This window comes from Lactuca serriola, chromosome 7 (genome assembly GCF_051521515.1).
Source record: "Lactuca serriola cultivar US96UC23 chromosome 7, Lser_US96UC23_V15, whole genome shotgun sequence".
NCBI lineage: Eukaryota > Viridiplantae > Streptophyta > Magnoliopsida > Asterales > Asteraceae > Lactuca > Lactuca serriola.
The window spans coordinates 15,134,230-15,153,428 of NC_136414.1; the positions used below are offsets into that span (position 1 = coordinate 15,134,230).

Consider the following 19,199-nt stretch of genomic DNA (forward strand, 5'->3'; position numbering starts at 1 on the left):
GAAGTCCATTGTTGCCAATGACACATTGGTCAAGCGCAGCTGCTAATATTGTCACTTAGGCTCAGCTGCCAGAATTAGGACATTTTCTATGAGGCGTTTCTGCCGGTATTGACCTTTAAACACTACTGTCATGGTCATAAGGCTCCTTATTAGGCGCAGCTGCCGATACTATCCTTATAGCGCAGCTGCTAGGACGTTTACCGTAGATCTAAATCATCTACGGGTTGTGGCGCAGCTGCCAGTGCTCATCTATAGGGTACTAGGTCCACTGCTGCCAATGTATACCTATAGGGCACTAGGTCCGTACTACTAATGTTCCTCTATTTCAGCTTTTATCCATCATCATTCATCTACCCATGTTTTACCCAACATATCTTGTAGATATAAAATACTTTATACAGTTTACATCATTTAAAACATGTATAAAAATCTTTCACCAGCATAGACAACAAGTATTTAGACAATATGCACACATAGCATGTAAATTTATAATAAAATACTTCATATCTATGTGTAAGATGAAAGTAACTATGCACTCACCTGATTAGGTGGTGATTCCGAACTCAGAAAGCACTTCGTTATCTCAAAACAATTTTCCTCGACAAAACCTAGTATCAATACCACTAGGGTTTAGTTTTTAACGTTAACCACGACTAATTAATAGTCTAGCTATTATTACTATTATATAAGCGTTAAATAACACTCAATATAACTCATAATAATAGCCCAAATAATTATTTTAAGGTCCTAATAACGTTACTATAATTAAATAAAATCTATATTAAATATAGTATAGGCGTAGCTCACTTACAGCGAGTTTTTATTAAAAACCGGTCTTCGCTGGAGCAGCGTTTCAAGCCGAAAGCTTTTCTTCTCGGAGCCGTCGGGCGCTCCGGGGCTTTCTTCTCGTGCTAGGGAGGTTCCGTAGACTTGGGAGGGGTTTAGGGAGGCTAGAGAGAAGTTAGAGAGAGAAAGAGAGGCTTATGGTGTGAAGAAAATATGAGGAGTTCACCCTTGTATTTATAGGAGTTTTATAGTAAAGTAGTCTCTAAGCTTCGTCCGTAACTTTTGCATACGAGCTCCGTTTTTGTCTGTCTTTTTATCGTTGAGTTCCTATTAATGAGATCTTCAACTTTCATTTAGACCTCGTTGGCTAATTCTCATTCTATCTCGAATTTACAAAACTGTATCGAATTCGCCGCGCTCGAAAAGTAGGGACTAAGCTTCGTCCATAACTTTCGCATACGAGCTCCATTTTTGTCTGTCTTTTTACCGTTGAGTTCCTATTAATGAGATCTTCAACTCTCATTTAGACCTCGTTGGCTAATTCTCATTCTATCTCGTATTTACGAAACTGTATCGAATTCGTCGCGCTCGAAAAGTAGGGACTAAGCTTCGTCCATAACTTTCGCATAAGAGCTCCATTTTTGTCTGTCTTTTTACCGTTGAGTTCCTATTAATGAGATCTTCAACTCTCATTTAGACCTCGTTGGCTAATTCTCATTCTATCTCGTATTTACGAAACTGTATCGAATTCGCCGCGCTCGAAAAGTAGGGACTAAGCTTCGTCCATAACTTTTGCATACGAGCTCTATTATCGACGTTCTTTATATCCACGCGTTGGTATTTACGAGTACTACAACTTTCATTTAGATCCCGTCGGCTAAAAATCGACCGATCTAAAATTCAGATTTCGGGCTGTGCACTGCTATGCTAAATCTTAGAAAAATCATAACTTCCTCATACGAAGTCAGATTTGGGCGTTCTTTTTATTGATGTTCTTAGTTTAACATATTCTACGACTTTCTTTTAGATCGCTAAGGCTAAATCTCGCTCTATCGTAAATTCACTATTTACGCTTCCCGGTGTCGTGCCGGTTCCGTCGTGAAACTTCAACGGGTCATAACTTCTTCGTTATAACTCGGTTTTCGGCGTTCTTTATATGTACGAAAACCTTGTAACATACTCTACAACTTGGTTAAGATTATTTATTCTAAATAATCTTTTGTCGAAAAGTCGTTTTCGACCCCTATTGCCTCTAATTTGACTAGCCCAGATTTGCGGGCGTTAGATACACTAGCTTACAACTCATTGTTGGTAAATAAAAAAGAAAAGAGAAAGAGAGGGAGAGAGAAAGAGAGAGAGAGAGAGAGAGAGAGAGAGAGATAGAGAGATAGAGAGAGAGAGAGAAAGAGATAGAGAGAGAGAGAGAGAGAGAAAGGGGGAGAAGGGGTATAAGAGGAACCATTGGTCAATAAGGAGGTACACATGCCTCCTCTTAACCGACCAACCATTGGGAAAGTTAGCTCAAAAGTTGCCAAAACAAACAAGGGTATCTTCATGTGGGACCCACTTGACCCAACTCCCTTCTCATATTTTCGAGGAGGTATTCTCCAGTCGTACCACTCCATGCAAAGCTTTTCTTACCAAGATGTCACAGCCCCGACGAAACAATTGAACCAAGGTACTATCGGTAGTTACATGTTGCTCCGATTTAAGACCACTGTCGACCCAACAGATCGACATTACCAGAAGTCGCTACACCCATCTCCTCTTGCAAGCGACGACCATCCGACAACCGAAGCTTCATGCAAGGCCACCAATAACTGAGCCTCATGTCTCAATATATCTTGGTGGCTCCAGGATGAATATAAAACCTAGACTTACGTGCCTCCTCTAATAATGTCTAACGGACTTCCCCCGAAAATTGGAATCCAAGCTCGGCCTCATTGGGTCAAAAGCCCTTGACTGTCGGTAATGAATCTATCAATTTGACCCCTGGTATTTTCCTTCTTCCAGTTTTCCTTTTTGAACCCCTCCGTCTGAGCCTCTCTGATCAAATCCAGAAATGATGAGATATTGGTCATCCTTATACATAATTGGTATTACTGTTATTATCATCATAACCATCATCATTAGTAACCTTATTGTATCCTCTATCACTAAAACATATCATTATTATCATACTTAAACATACCCAACCATTCAGCCATCCATCATTTTCCGACAACAAGTCATCTCATAGATAACCACATGTCTTTATTCCTCCAAGCATATAACTACCTTTGACATAATTCACCATAGATGAGTAATACTCCCTTATTATCAGCAAACAAAAAGTGCCATCAACCCCATAAATGTTAGATTGATGAAATTAGCATGTATCCCCAAAAATATCATAAAGTAGAGCGATGTTTAATCAAGAATGATTACAAGAAACTACAAATAAAAATGAAACACTTAAACTAGAATGATACCAACTAGTCAATTTAAAATCGCAAATTGACAACCATAGATAAAATTAAAACACCAAACCCAAAAAATCACAAGGAATTTATAAACAAACACTAAACCCAACGAATGACTGGATTTTCCTTATGAACAACTGAAGTTTATTCAAACCACTAGCAATGAGCTAGAAAAAGACAATTACATAAAAAATAACAAACATTGCACCCATCTCGTACACTAGATACGAGACTTACAATTTCTTCCAGCTATGAGTTAAAAAAAAAACATTTACATGAAAAGTAAAAGGTTTTGCAACCATACTATCCACGAGACTGGATTAAACACCCAAATAATATAGGTAATCACCGTTATAATTAAGTTCATTTGAACTTAATTGTTCATCATCAAAAACCAACTTTTACTATCATATGAATCAAAATATATCATTAAAAATAATTGTACTGTTTGTGATTAATCATCATCACACTGGTTAATTCCATTGAACACCGACGATCTCTTTGGAGAACACGAGATATCCGGTTGTAGTGACTAATTCAACATAATTAAAAAACATTGGGTCTACTTTAGCTAATTTTGAACTTTAAAACATAAATGGTTATTGTTGAGAGAAAAACTTGGAGACACACTTGAACAAACGTTAGAACAAGTATATTGCGGAATAGTTAATCTCAAAGGATCTTAAAGCTCAACAATAATATAGTTAGATAGTTAGATAGTTAGTTGCAGAAAGTAAAGAAATATAAATGACAACAATTGTTATATCAAGAATACACTTAAGCTGATTCGTAACAAGGAATGCATTCACTCCGAGTTAATAAGGAAGATCAAACTTAGTGATTAAGTCTTAAAGACTTGCTCCGGAGATAGGTTATAGTTTGATATGTTTTAGTAACAATTTAGAGTAAGAAAAGTAGAAAGATAGAGAGAGGAAGAAGATAACTTGGAGAAATATATTCAGAATAATTCACAATTCATCGAGTGATAAGAGAGATGGTTGAAGAAGAAATTCAAGAGTAAGTAGTTATTTAATACATCAGAATGAGTCTCTATTTATAAAGTCTCAGAACTAAACTACAACTCTATGAGCAGCCGTGCAAGGCATCCTGGATAATAGAGTATTACATAAAGATAAGAAAAGTAATTAAGTAGACTGCGGATTGATTGCGGTTGCTGATGAAGAGCTGTCTCTTTGTGCTGAATTGATTGCGGATGCTGAACCGTTGCGGTAGAGAAATGGTTACGGCAGCTGAGTTCAAGAGGGTCACTTTTATGTTTCAACAATTTCCCCCTAAGTGACCTCTTTAACTCCGTATCAGCTATCAAGTTTGAAGAACTTTATCAGAATCCACCAGAACTTCCTGACATTTTCAAGCCATATGATTCTTCTTGAAATTTCAAATTTGACTTCTGCAGTAGTATGCTTCGATCTTTCAACTGCGGTCTTGCAGAAGTCAAGTTGTTTCTTGGGCAGGCGGTGCATAGCATTCATCGGAATGAAGTATTTGACGTTGTCATCCTTCCGTTTGAATATGATACCAAGTTCAGGAAAGTTTGTTGCGCCTAGTGATCTTTCTTCGAAGCCTTCGGTAGGCATTGACATAGGTTCAAGTGGGGGGAGATCAAACTTCTTGATGATGGTGGGGTGGATATCCGCATCAATCTTGGCGAAGTCACAAATTGTATCCCTCAGAAAGGATTTGGCTTTATCAAGCGCCATTTGCATCTTCGGGTGCTTTTCTGCCTTGTTCTGGAACACCCTGGCAATAAGGAAGATTTCTTCTGGATTCATGCTTGGGAAGTCTGCCTGAGTGCGGATGTAGTCATGCTCTTTTCTGGTAAGGGTATACTGAACGAAGTCAGCCTTCATGAACTTCCGCATCTTGTAGTTCTTGACTGTGGATGGTCTATCATTAGACCATATGTTTTCAACAGAGGAGTCATGCTTAGCATAAAAACGATTAAGTCTTTCAAACTCCATTGGCAGTCGTTTGTGATCAGGGAGACTGCATTCAAATGACTCAAATACTGCAAAATATTTGGCATTGGGAGAGATTGGAATATCCCAATATCCATCAGAAGGGGGTTCAGCATATGTGAGATGTGGAGTGTAGTCTTCATCAAGTAGCCTGCGGAGCGGATTGACCCATGAGTTAATCAACGACTCATCAATCATAGTATCGAATCCGCATTCTCTCCATATGAGTTCAGCAAGCTTGGCCGCCTTCCAGTCATGTTTTCTTTGGGCTGTGGCAGGGGAGTCTGTAGAGCTTGCGGATGACATGTTTTCCTCAAGATTTTTTAGGTGAGGAGGAGTCTCAAAATTTTTGGTAGTATCTTTTGGAGATGGTGGTGGAGAGGGCTGCGGTGTGGGGATTTTTTCAGTGGTGAGGGGAGGACTCTGATGAATGGAAGTATCAGAATGATGGACTTCTTCATCTTCACTTCCCCCTCTTGAGGGATGCAACGGAGGTGCTTCCTCAAGCCATTGCTTAAGTCCATCCACCTTGGCACAGACTTCTTGAAAGTGAGCTTTTATAGACTCGGCCAATTGGGAATTGTTAAGGGTGGAGGAGTTGAAGAGCAGCTTGTGTATGTCTTTGGTAAGCTGGAGGATCTCAGGGCCATGGAAATTAGAGGTAAGGGATTTATGCATTCGGTTGATAGTTGCATGAAGAACAGAGATAGTGGACTCATAAGCAGTATGAGTCTCATCCATCACTTTCTGAGATTGTGTAGCTTGATCTGCAATGGCTGCTTGAAGATCCTATTTGATTGCGGTCACCTCAGTAATGAGGCGTTCCGCAGCAGCCATGAAGTCCTGATGGTTAGCCCTGCGGTTGTTGTCAAGGGACCGGATCCCCATTTCTACCTTGAGAGAGATGCGCTCAGCAGCCATACGCTCTCTCGTCTCGAGTCGTTCAATGCGCTCAATCAACAACTACGGTCTTGGAGTGTCTTCAGGCGGAGGTTGGGTAGGTTTAACCGCAGCCAAAATTTGATCTACTTTGGCTTGGAGACTTAGGAATTCCTTCCTGGTGACAACATCCTTCTTCTTCTTTTTCTTTTCTTTAGGCTTTGAAGTTGAATGTTGAGAACCACTGGACTCCTCTTCTTCTTCAAACATCATTAGGTCGTCATCTGAAGGGTTTGGTTTGTTGACCTCTTGGATGTCGTCATCATCAAGACCGAAGATAGGGGCTGAGCTGAGTTCAATTGCAGGCTCTTCGTCTTGAGATGGGTTGACTGTGGGAGATGGAATAGGAGTTGGAGTAAGAGGAACTTTGGAGGTAACTGCGGCTGCACCTGAAGCTTGAGCTTTCATCATAGTTTCTGCCATTTGATCCATCCAGTTTTGAACCTTTTGGATTGTGGCAGCAGTATGGGCATTGCTGATGGTATTTGCCCAATACTTAGCCACAGACATTATTTCTTGTTCCTTTTGTTGTTGTTGTTTGACCTGTTGCTCCTTGCGGGCTTGGAAGGCCCTTCTAAAGGCAGCATATTTCTTGATTTCGGCATCAGTAGTTGGCTGATACCGACTCCAAGAATCACTTGATTCATCACCGTCAATTCTTTGGGTACGCACCAAGGTGGCCCTTGGGCTCACGGATCCTTGCACATATGTGCTCACCGTGCCTAAACCACCTGTAAAGGATGGAAGAAGAGTAGGATTTCCTGGGCTTCCTTGGTCTCCTTGACCCGTGGTCAAGTCTGGCCTCAGCCCAGTTCTGGCATGGGCGAAAGAAGTGCCCTGCGGATGGATTGGTGTTTGAAGTGTTTGGGATATATTCAAAAGGATGGAGTCTAACTCCTTGGAAGAAAAAATATGCAGTCGGGAAGCCCTGGAGACCTTAGGGCGATGTCCAGATTTATCTACTTGAGATATAACGGGGGGGGGGGGGGGGCTGTCTCCACGTTCAGATGATGAAGATGATGAAACAATCTCACATGATGAGCTTGAGTGGTATTCAAGTGTGGTATTGAATGGATGTGCGGCCATCCCAAGGACTACCGGAGCCTGTTGATAGGCTTCAGTATCGATCCGGTCATGCATATGGCTAGAGGTTTCAGTGATTTTTCTTTTCTTGAGGATAGATATCAGTTGTCTATCTTCCTCAGAGTCACTGCTCGATACAGTGGTGGGTTTGGTTTTGCGTTTCTTTGAGGGTGCGGTTTGTTTTGGAGCAGCCTTCTTAGGTGTGCTATGTTTCTTCTTGGATGCCGCTGTCTTTCTCCTTTGAGAAAGGTTAGATAGTGTAGTAGAAGAGGGGACTGCGGTACCCTCAGGGATAATGGTTGCGGATGGAAGAGGTGGGGTAGAAGGGTATGGGGCAATATCCTCCGTGGCCTCTATGTGGTCTGAGACATCAGCAGTCTCAAGACCAAGCAAAGTAAGAATGTGGGTGGGAAGCCTGCGGATAGGTCCAAATAAAGTTTGATCAGAAGAGGGATTGTACCTTTTGAGATCCTTAGTGACAAAGAAGTTGATGTCACTCCCCATGTCAATGCCAACATCCGTATGCAAGTTTGAGATGCACAGTGACCAGAATCGAGCAAATGTGAGCTCTGTTAGGTTCTCCCTTTGGTGTTCTTTGGGGATATATTGAAGAAAATCATCCCAAAGAATCTGGCCATAGTTGACATCGTGGCCTGTGTAGATGCTCCATACCAATTCAAGCAGCTTCAAACCCATGTTGTCAATGCCTCCGGTTCTAACGGATAAGCAGCGAATGACGAAGTGACGCACAAACTGCCAAACCGCAGGCAGTTGGTTCTTCTTAAACTCACTAATCCCTCGGATTGGTTTCTGATAACCCATCTGGTAGAGTGTGGTGGTGATGTCAGATAGTGATGGTGTGAAAATCTTGATGGAGGGGTGAATCAGAAGATTAATGGCGGACAAGAACTTCTCTTTGGTCAAGATGACCAAAGAATCATTGATAAGCAGCGAATGGCGAAGTGACACACAAACTGCCAAACCGCAGACAGTTGGTTCTTCTTAAACTCACTAATCCCTCGGATTGGTTTCTGATAACCCATCTGGTAGAGTGTGGTGGTGATGTCAGATAGTGATGGTGTGAAAATCTTGATGGAGGGGTGAATCAGAAGATCAATGGCGGACAAGAACTTCTCTTTGGTCAAGATGACCAAAGAATCATTGATAAGGTTGAGATGCATTTCTTGAGGGTTCTCCAATGGACGGTATGTAGAAAAAACACACTTGAAGAGTGTAGAAACAGGAACAACGTCCGTGAAGGCATCAAATGGACCAAACAAAATATGGTTCTTGAGAAACTTGATCATAAGCTTGGTAGGGGCATTATACGTCTGGTCCGCCCTCGTGGGGACTACAGCCTATCCGGACTGCTCGCTGGGCCTTCGGGATAACCGGTCCGCCCTGGGTATGTTGGCCTACAGCACAAAGAAGGACCCGCCTCAACCCAACCCCAGTCCAACAACCATGTGCACATAAACATACAATCATATAACAATACGCATCCAATCAAACCGACCTAGCAGATCACATAACATAACATCATCCTAACCAGGATACCGACCTAACTGGTCACTAGCATAGCATCATCCTATATACCAGGATACCGATCTTAACCAGGTCTCTAACATATACCATCCTAACTACCAGGATGCAAACATAGCAAAGCAGTAACATAACAACGATACCCGGATTACAATCCGATAAGGGTCGGCCTTGGTGCCTTACACCCTGTTGATATAGTGAGGATAACTCACCTCGCAACTGCTGACTGAGAAGATAAGATCACGATGCTCCAACCTCTGGCACGAACTCCACCACTGATAATACCAAAAGACTGAACTCAATAAATACCAATAATTACCAAAATACCCCTGGAAGCCAACTGGTCAACTCTTGGTCAAAGACAAAGTCCTCGGTCAAGGTCAAACTTCCTGATTGACTCTACTCGCCGAGTCAGCCCGCTGACCCGTCGAGTCCCTATGCTCTGAAAACTCCCATATCGCGACCCAACTCGCCGAGTCGCCCTAAGACTCGTCGAGTCCCACGAACTCAGAGTCACTTCCTGCTCAACTCACCGAGTCGTCCCTCGACTCACCGATTCACAGCTCAACCAGGAAAGGTGAGGACCTCACGACCAGACTCGCCGAGTCCAAGAACAGACTCGCTGAGTCCAAGGCTATCTTCAACCAACTCGCCGAGTTGTTCTTCTAACTCGTCGATTTTTTTGCCTATCTTTAAGCAACTCGCCGAGTACACCCATGTGACTCGCCGAGTACCACTAGCTCTTAATCCATTCAGTGGCTTTCCAAGCCATGCAGGGGCTCCAATCCATAGATCTACCCTTCTACAAGTTGTTCCTCACATAAAGTTGCAAACTTTACGTGAATCCAAAGAGATCTAAGCATAATACACTCTTGGGCTAGGGTTTGGGACCAAAAGGCTTCATCAACAACTCTTGAACAGAGACTTTATGCTCTTTTGGATCATCACTACTCTAGATCTGAGGTAGCAACCACAGATCCAACCTCCAAACTCAAGATAGCACTAGATATACTCCCAAAAATCCCACAAATGATAGATCTAGATGGATAACAGCTCAAGCAACGAATCATTACGTCAAGAGAAGACTCCAACAGAAGAATAAGCCAAAGCCTTGCAAATCCCCTTGCTCCAAGCCTCTTAATCTTCAAGGATCTCTTCAACAACACTCCTTTAAGATCCAAATGCTCTCTAATTCTCTCACAAACGAATATTAGGGTTTCTGGACTTCAAGGGAGAGTAAAGAGGCTGGGGAGAGGGTATTATGTTCTTTATATAGGGCTCAACTCCCGGGATTAGGGTTTTCTCCATACAGCACCAACTCGCCGAGTCCACCCCTGCGACTCGCCGAGTTAGTCACTTAACATGTGACCCGCAACGCGACTCGACTCGCCGAGTCTATCCATCGACTCGCCGAGTCGACCTTCTTATTTACACTTTTAGCCCTTCAACTTTACTTCTAAATTTCCGGGATGTTACAATTCTCCCCCACTTAAATTAGGCTTCGTCCTCGAAGCCTGCTGCAACACACAATTCCAGAAACTACTCTTGCAATGCACCTCCTGGCATTAACCGATCCAGGTTTCTCCAATCACTACAACCGAAACCCTATAAACCCAACTCTTCCCCTGTGGTGTCCTGACCACCGCCTCAAGCCGGCCACCGGCTTCATCCTCTGATAACCACACTTATCAACCGAGTACCACTTCATGGTACTTCACTCGTTCCAGATCGCAACAATCACTTGACTCATACGAGCTAGATATAACCTTGAACCACCGGGATCTCGACTCGGTATCGCACTGCTATCATTTTCCTCGCCAGACATATTCTTCACCGAATTCACTGCTGAGACTTAACATGCTCCCTTTCTGAGTCCAACTCTATCCCTTCCATGCTGGCAGGATGACACATCCTTCAACTTCAGGGCAACTCCCATGAGTTCTTCTCCGCAATCACATACACATGCTGATCTGGCTCTAGCATTCTCGGGTTGGGAAAACCCGACACACTGACGACTTCTCCAAACATCCCACAGGATAAATTACCACTGCATGCATGATTTCTTGTTCATACCAAACTGGGAATCCAAGGCTCCATCCTTGCATCCCTTCCGAGCCTCTTTGGCCCTACACGCTCGGAACTCCTTCCATGACCTCAACAGACATCCAACCCGGATGTGATTCCATACCACCGGCGCAAACACACTGCTCAATAACCATAATTGGAACACCTCAATCATACCTCCGCTTAAGATGATTTCGAGACAGTTCCGGTTCTGAAAGTTATTACCAATTTCCGTTGCTCATCCTTACTTTTTAGATTCATCAATTGTTAGTTTAGGGTTGTGTGGATACCTGCAACTGGAAAATACATGCTTAAAAGACGAAGGAGATGGTGGTAGGGTCTACAGGAGGGGGATAGATAGTGGGCTTGTTTCTTTTTAATATTTTTAAAATATTAAATAAGTTATTAAAAATAAGGTAGAAATCTATAATAATTTTTTTTAGTTTAAACAAAGACTCCATAAAACTAGGCTAAAATGATTAAATCTGCAAGTTTTTTAAATTTGGATCTTAACCAAATAAAAAAAACAAGAACTAGTTTTGAAATTTTGTCTTTTTTTTTTTATTGGTCAATTTTTAATCAACAACGAACTTTCAATTAGTAGTTACTTTTTGGTTAATCCGTCAAAATAAGTTAAATGACTAGAACTTTGATAACCAATTATGTCTTTAGTACTAAAGATAATACATCTTTGTATTTCTCTTCTGTTGTTACTTTTTTGTGAGGCTGGAGCTTCTTAATCTTTATTATTATTTCTTCCCAACCTACTTTTATTTTTTCAAAATTGTGGTGGTGGCGTCCTACAAGTTTTACTCGAACAAAAATATTTCAAATTGTTTTTCTTTTCGAGAAGCAGGTGGTAGTGGGATCTGCCACTACAAACATACCGACAAACCTACATTACGAATGTTGGACTAAGGGAAAAAAAAATAAGTATTAAACAAACAGTTTTTTACAACTGAGAGGTACATGATAGTTGAATATTTAAAAAAAAAAGTTGACTTCTAACACACTTTACTCTCTTATTTTGGATCACGTTTGACATTTTAAATCAAAAAATAATAACAATTCATAATGTAATAAGAAGTGATTTATTTCAAAATCAAAGGCAATTAAACACCGCAAAGGGATTCCCAACAACAGTAATCTTTAATTTGATATGAGTTTTTTACATTAAACATGCTAACATCCATCTCTAAATTGAATCAAAAGCCAGTCTCCAGTTCCTTGAAGATTGCGGGTTTGAATCATCTCCTTTTACTACATCAAAAAGAATATTGATCTCAAAATAGAAATGAAAATTAAATATGCTGAAAACAACGTATACATTGTCTGTAAAAAAATATATATATGTGCTCGGTAACATCACCTGAAAAACATGTGTATCTTTGTTTTTGTTCCAAAAATGAGGGCAAGTTTCCTAAGTAAAACAAGGACATTGGAAAGATAGACATATTTTTCAAAGGTTTTCTTATTGAGCACATTTCCTCAAAATTCCTAATAGAAATGCTTCATTCCATTACCATTCCCCAAGGAATCTGATTCCTATTTTGTTGATTTCCAATTGGGGTCTTTTCATTAATGCATCTTTTGCATGGGACCTAAACCAATGACACAAAAATGGTCTACATTGGCCTTTTTTATTTCCTTTCTGTGGATAGATAAAAAGCTACAGATTTTAATCATCCTTGTAGATCAATTTCGGGTAATCAGGCCTCCACATATTGTTCTCCACATGCACAAGAATTTCCTCCTGCAAAAATTAATATATATATATATATATATATATATATATATATATATATATATATATATAGTTATCCTAATTATGATAATTCTATATATATATATATATATATATATATATATAGTTATCCTAATTATGATAATTCTAGTGGGCCAAAAATTAATATCTTTACAATTTTTTTTACCTTATTTAGCCTTTGGAGATCACGAGAGTTCATTCCACGGTATCCTTCTGCTAAATCCTCTTCTATTGCTTCACTAATGACAGCAGCAGCTACTGATTTTGTTATCTCTCGTATGCTGGATGACATGTCATGCACATTTTATTTTAAATTAATATTAATATTTGATCACAAGAAACAAATATTATATTGATATTTACCGGGATATTGGAGGGTATATCATCCCATTCACAACCTCATCCTCTTTCATACATTCAGCTAGGCTGTGGTTTATATAAGATACCAAAAAGTTATGAAAAACAATAATAATCGGTTTTCTATTTTATAAATTACAAAATTACCACTCAGCTGCAGCCTGTAACATGCCATCTGAGATTATTCTAGCACCCGATAGAAGAGTACCAAGCCCAATACTGCAAATCAAGATTTACTCAGATGAAGCAAAAAAAAATTATTATAAAATAAAAATTCTCTCAGGCACTTTTGTTATATACGACAGAAGAGGTTGTACTGTGTTTGGAGTGTATTGGATTTGAATCAGGATTGATGTCAATAGGACAAAAATTGCCAAAAAATGTGGGACAGAGATCTCCGGCTCTTGATATTTTGTTTATGTAAAAAGACTTAAATGCCCTCCTCATTCTCATAAGATAAGAACTGACCCAGGAAAAAGATACATATTGTTTCCCTGGTTGCAATAGCCAATGTCTCCACTTCCTGTAAAAAAAGTCCAAGTAGGGATAAAAGACGAGATAAGAATTTAAGGGAGAATTTTCATATTTAATGTTAAAGCATGTATTTATTTTTATATCTAACCAAAAAAAATTTGAATCAACATTTTGGTAAATAAGACTGACTCCCATATTTATATAAAATCAGAAGACAAACCAAGATCAACATTCTGAAATGGGCTTCCACTAGCAAAAATAATGTGTTTTCCCACAACAGAAAATGCTTCTTCAGGGGTGCATTCAGCTGTCATACAACAAAATAATTAAGCACACTTGAGAAAATTGTAAAAAGTTATGATTTAAAAGGGAAAGTCTCATTTCTTTTGACTTTCTTTATTAATTCGTTATTTCTGCATTTACGTCAATTATACCATTCATTGTGGGATTTGACAATGCAAATATTGCTGGTCTGGTTGAAGTTGAACCTCTAAACGCTTCTAATACCTAGAAAAAAAACTAGTTCAATTACATGAAATTATAGAATACAATGTGTTTTACTAAATAAATATATAAAAAAAAATTATACCTCTTTAGAAAACAAGCCACCAACTCCAGACAACCCAAGGAGTACATCAGGCTTTACCTCCTGCACCTGATTAATACATATAATACCCAATATAATCAGTATATGCAAATGATTAATAAAAGTAACAGTAAATTACATTTTTGGTCCCTGAGTATAACCGATTCTTTTTAATTTTGGTCTCATAAAGTTTTCTCTTGCAATTTTGGTCCTTATTTGAGGTTCTTGTAACATTTTTACTACCTGTTCCAAGTAAAATGAGAAAACCTTTTGGGACAACATTGAAAAAAAAAAGATCGGCTATGGACAAAAAATGTAATTTACTATTAAAAAAAATAGTCAAACCGTATAAAGTCAACACACCACTTCTACAAGAGTTGCTCCTTCCCTCAAACCTCTACGCTTAGTTTCATTGATCTTTCTTGCAAATGGTTTGAGTTCATTATCAATGCCTGCACGCTCTTCTGTGATTAAACCCTGATTTATTTCACCAAAAAAATAGGAAGATGTAAATGGTAATAAGTAATAAGTAATAACCAGATTTAATAAAACAATTGTAATGAATATCAATGTATACATACATCAACATCAACTACCCAGAACTGACTTCGTGCACTATCGTAAGCAGCTTTACTATCTCCCAACATTCTTGCCATTGTTCTCCTCGCTGCTTTCACAACCCCAACTCCTGCACTGCAGTTTTCAGCACTTATAAATCATCATCTTATTTAATAATTAAAAAAAATTTGTTTTTGTATTTCAAACCAGTTAAAATCTAATGAATTAATAAATAAATAATATATATATATATATATATATACACCTTCCAGCACCAGCAACAACAATATTTTGTTTTGGGAAGTCGATCATCATCTTTTCTTGTGCTCTTACAGCTCCTAGAAGACCAGCGACTACAACTCCGGCTGTTCCCTGGACGCAAGGGTAAAATGGTCGTTTACTCTCCAAAAAGGAAAAATCAATTAATTAATTATCCCCTAAAAGTGCTTTACCTGGACATCGTCGTTAAACATTCTGTAGGTATTTCTGTAGCGATGCAATAACGTTGAGGCCCACTTGCTTTGAAAATCTTCAAACTAAAATAAAATCACACCTCATAAGTCATAAGAATCTACATGGAATATTCACAAATAAAATGGTAAAAACTGAAAAACCTGGAAAAAATCATACCTGAACTATCACATGGGGCCAACGATTGAACACAGCCTCCATAAGTTCATCAACAATGGAAAGATATTCCTCACCTTCAAGACGACGTTCTTGCAATCCTAAGTCTAGAAAAAAAATAATAATACTATCCTCATAAAGAAAATAATTTATTTAATAAAGTTTGAAAAAATAAAACAAAAATAGCGTAATATATGTTAGAAGAGAAGAGAAAAAGTTACACAAGGGATTTTCTAGAAGGTTCTCATTGTTGGTTCCAACATCAATCATGATAGGAAGCACCTGTTACAATGAAAAAAGGAAAAAGATATATGTTTGCATGTGAGAAATTTTAGAAATATGTTTATATTGAGATGGATAATGTGCAAACATTACTCTCTGAGGATTTATTCCAGCTGCAGCAACATATAAATCCAACTTCCCGATTGCAATTCCAATACCCTGAACTCCTAGATCACCAAGACCCATGATTCTGCTTCCATCAGTAACAACAATCATATCAACCTACAAAAATGTTAAAAAACTTCTGAACACAAACACCAAAGTATCTATATCTAATAATTTTTAAAAAAAAAATCATATTATATCATTTATTTAAAAGTAGAGTACCTGTTCAGCAGGCCAATTATAAACCATTGACATCATTTCTCCACGATCAAGAGCACTGAAATACATCCCCCTTGGTCTTCTAAATAATCCACTGTATTTCTGACAAACAAGTCCTACTGTTGGAGTGTACACTATTGGGGCATACTCCTTGATATTGGCCATTAGAAGCTGTCATAACATAGATACAAAATACAATGTTCATGGTTAACACCAAATGTAAACTACCTTAAAGAGTTCTTTTTTTATAAGAGTCACTCACCTTATAGTACATTGTTTCATTTCTATCATGTAGTCTGTTAAGTATTCGCCACTTTGCCAAACTGATTGTGTCTGAAGGCCCATCTCTTGCATTCATCTCAAGCTTCTTCAGCTCCGTCACTGTAAATTTTATAAAGATAGTTTAGCAACATGGAATGCTTATTATATTTAGTAGCAAGTGAAATAAATGAAGTTTTTAACATACTGAAGCGTTCAATTTGTTGTTCATCAGTCATGATGTTTGGAGGTAGAAGTCCACGTAGTTCTAGACGATCTCTTTCAGTCATGGAGAATGCTGTTCCCTGTTAATCAAAGTTGTCAAGTTTAATCCTGATTATTTGTTAATTAATGGAACGCGACCATAATAATTCATTCTTTTCATACCGACTCATTATTCAATAACTAGGTATATTTGATTGGCTAATCGTTTACATTGGATCGGCTGAAATATCAAATCGTTCATATTCCTCATGAGGGCAGAATTGTGAAATTTTTGATGGAAATGAGACGGAGAAACTGAAGAGCAAAAAGGGGAACCTTCCCACACACTTTTTGGACAACATTACCGAGTTTATAAAAGAAATTATAAACGACATTGCACAAAAAGTGACATTTGATTCAATTCATTGATGTACCTTGTTGAACCATGGGTTGTGAAGAATGTCGACACCTTTCTTATGAAGAATGGTTGGTCTATGGCATTCGATTGTAGTGAATGATCTTGAAATTCTGTACTGTATGCCTCTAATCAGAGTCGACGATAGCCGAACTTGGCGAGAGAAATTCGACATTGTTTCTTTAAAAATCAGAAAGAATGAGTAGATTTACAGAAATTTGCACTCCAATTGCGCCCTAGATGATAAAGAAAGAGGAATGCCTGTATTGAACTTGCTATTTGTGGAAGTTAAATCGGTTATGATCACCAACAGTTTCGCTTTGGCAACTTACATAGACCACCCTCGGGTTAGGCTTAACTATAGGTATCGCCTTTAAGTCTTGATAAATACCAATTAACCCCTGATCTTTTGCATGATTGTTATCCTCAATAAATGTCATCCTTTATCTATAACTAGGCGAATGCCCGCGCGTTGTGCGGTAACACCTATTTATTTGAAATTTTTACAAATATATGTTTTTTATTTAAATATAACAATAACGTTGTTGTTAAATTTGATACAATAATTCGTAAAATAAATTGATTTAATATATTGATTATTTTAAATTATATGATAATATATACATCTATTATAATTGTATAATCTCAATCATTTGAATAACTTCTAACCGCGAGTTACACGTGAATAAAATTAAATATAATATATGGTTTAATGTTATTTATATTTGTTGTTATTGTTAATTAATTTTTTAAAATTTATTTGTTTAATGTTTTAATTCTTGTCATTATAATTATTTAAAATATCATACACTGTTTTTTGATTTTATATAGATTTATTTTTAATAATCATTATTTTAAGTTATTTTAAGCTACTTATTTGAAAATTTTTAAAGATTATAAAAATACTTTAGAAAATATTTTAGTTACATTGAGATTATAATTTAGTTTTTGCATTTATCACTACAGTTTATTGCTTTTAACAATTTATAAAATATTCTTTGGTTTTTTAAGTAGAACTGAAATTTATATTTAAGTTGACAATGTAATGTTATATTTAAATTAACAATTTAAGTATTTTGTCCCAACTGTTTAAAAGTTGTAGCTTTAAGCTGATAATAATTTACATACAACAACATTTTAAATCTAATAAATTAAGTATAATATATTAAAGTAAAAGACATAACTTAATAAGTAGATGTAAAGATATTATTTTAAAATTGAAATTTAGTTTATTTATGATTACACTTTAAGTTTGATACTTATTTAACCTTATTAACCAACTTATAATCATTATTAGAAAGGCACTACAACTTATCACTTTTAACTATTTACAAAATATTTGTTGGGTTGTTTAAGTTAAACTAAAATTTATATTTAAGTTGACCATGTAATGTTATACTTAAATTAATAATTTAAGTATTTTATACAAATTGTTCCAAATTTGTATCTTTATGTAACGACCCGTTCCCGGTATGATGATTCCTTGGTATTTATTTTGAAGTTTTGTAAAGGGACTCGGCGAGTTCATGGCCTGACTCGCCGAGTAGGGACGGGATTTCGAGCACGTGTTAGTGACGACTCGGCGAGTCCATATTCTGGACTCGGCGAGTCTGCCCGTCTGGGAGAAACCCTAAATCCCCGGGTTGCCCACTATTTAAACCACCTTATAGCCCCATTCTCGCCTCCCTCAACCTGAGAACACAGTGAGAAAACCCTAATCCTCTCTTGAGAGCTTATAAGTGTTTTTGGTGCCATTTTGTGAAGGTGTGAAGAAGGAGAAGAAGAAAGAAGCAAGGAGAAGAGTTGTAGTGCAAAGATCCAAGGGCAAATCTGAGTTATTTAGGTATTTTCGGAGTTCCCCTCTTGTTATATGCTTTAAACTTCCATTAGGGCTCTCCTAAGAGCTAGTTGATGCTTGTTCCAAGCCTTATGTTTGCATGAATGCCTTAATAAGTCGAGATATCTTTAGATCTGAATGATGGGGTGTTGTAGAGCCCAGATCTACTGTCTTTTTGGAGTTACTTTGCATATTAATCATAGATCTACCCATTTTATGCATCTTTTAGCCTTATTTCCCTTATTCATGAGGTTGTGCACGTAAAGTTGGAAACTTTACGTGGTAAATCAGCTTATTGGACTCAGATCTATCAATTGTATGTGTTGGATTCAAACAAAATCGAGTAAAAATCAGTTGCATGGCGGCAACTCGGCGAGTCGGGAAGAACGACTCGGCGAGTTGGGTCGCGAGTTCCCGAGTCCTTCATTTTGATCAGTGTCGAGTGAATCCAGTGAGTTAGAGAGTGGAATCAGCGAGTTGAGGGTAGACTCAGTGATGGAGGGACTCGGCGAGTTGTTCATACAACTCGGCGAGTCCAAGGCAATCTTCTTAGGATCATGAACAACTCGTCGAGTTTGTTCATACGGCTCGGCGAGTCGGATGAAGATTGTCTGAGTTCTTGGATCAAGAGGGTACTCGTCGAGTCGATGCCACACT

General features: G+C 38.2%; 1 protein-coding gene across 1 annotated transcript; it reads right to left on the reverse strand.

Annotated features, from left to right (window-relative positions):
• Nucleotides 1-11,967: 11,967 nt before the first annotated feature.
• LOC145062164 (NAD-dependent malic enzyme, mitochondrial-like) lies at nucleotides 11,968-16,944 on the reverse strand. The gene is made up of 20 exons (XM_079009793.1): nucleotides 16,725-16,944; nucleotides 16,295-16,391; nucleotides 16,091-16,209; nucleotides 15,832-15,999; nucleotides 15,598-15,726; nucleotides 15,444-15,504; nucleotides 15,226-15,329; nucleotides 15,048-15,131; nucleotides 14,861-14,967; nucleotides 14,619-14,730; nucleotides 14,401-14,514; nucleotides 14,041-14,106; nucleotides 13,886-13,958; nucleotides 13,672-13,758; nucleotides 13,446-13,500; nucleotides 13,125-13,196; nucleotides 12,984-13,046; nucleotides 12,787-12,901; nucleotides 12,379-12,608; nucleotides 11,968-12,115 (listed from the first exon to the last, which is right to left on the reverse strand). Exons 1-19 carry the CDS (start codon nucleotides 16,878-16,880, stop codon nucleotides 12,534-12,536), a joined length of 1,857 nt encoding a protein of 618 aa, XP_078865919.1. The 5' UTR covers nucleotides 16,881-16,944; the 3' UTR covers nucleotides 11,968-12,115; nucleotides 12,379-12,533.
• Between the last annotated feature and the right edge of the window lie 2,255 nt (nucleotides 16,945-19,199).

Coding starts and splice junctions, on each gene's coding strand:
- LOC145062164 (XM_079009793.1), bottom strand. CDS start 16,880: ATGTCGAATTTCTCTCGCCAAGTTCGGCTATCGTCGACTCTGATTAGA. Junction 16,000..16,090: donor ATGAAACAATGTACTATAAG/GTGAGTGACTCT, acceptor ATGTTATGACAG/CTTCTAATGGCCAATATCAA. Junction 13,759..13,885: donor GTCAAATCCCACAATGAATG/GTATAATTGACG, acceptor GTTGTATGACAG/CTGAATGCACCCCTGAAGAA.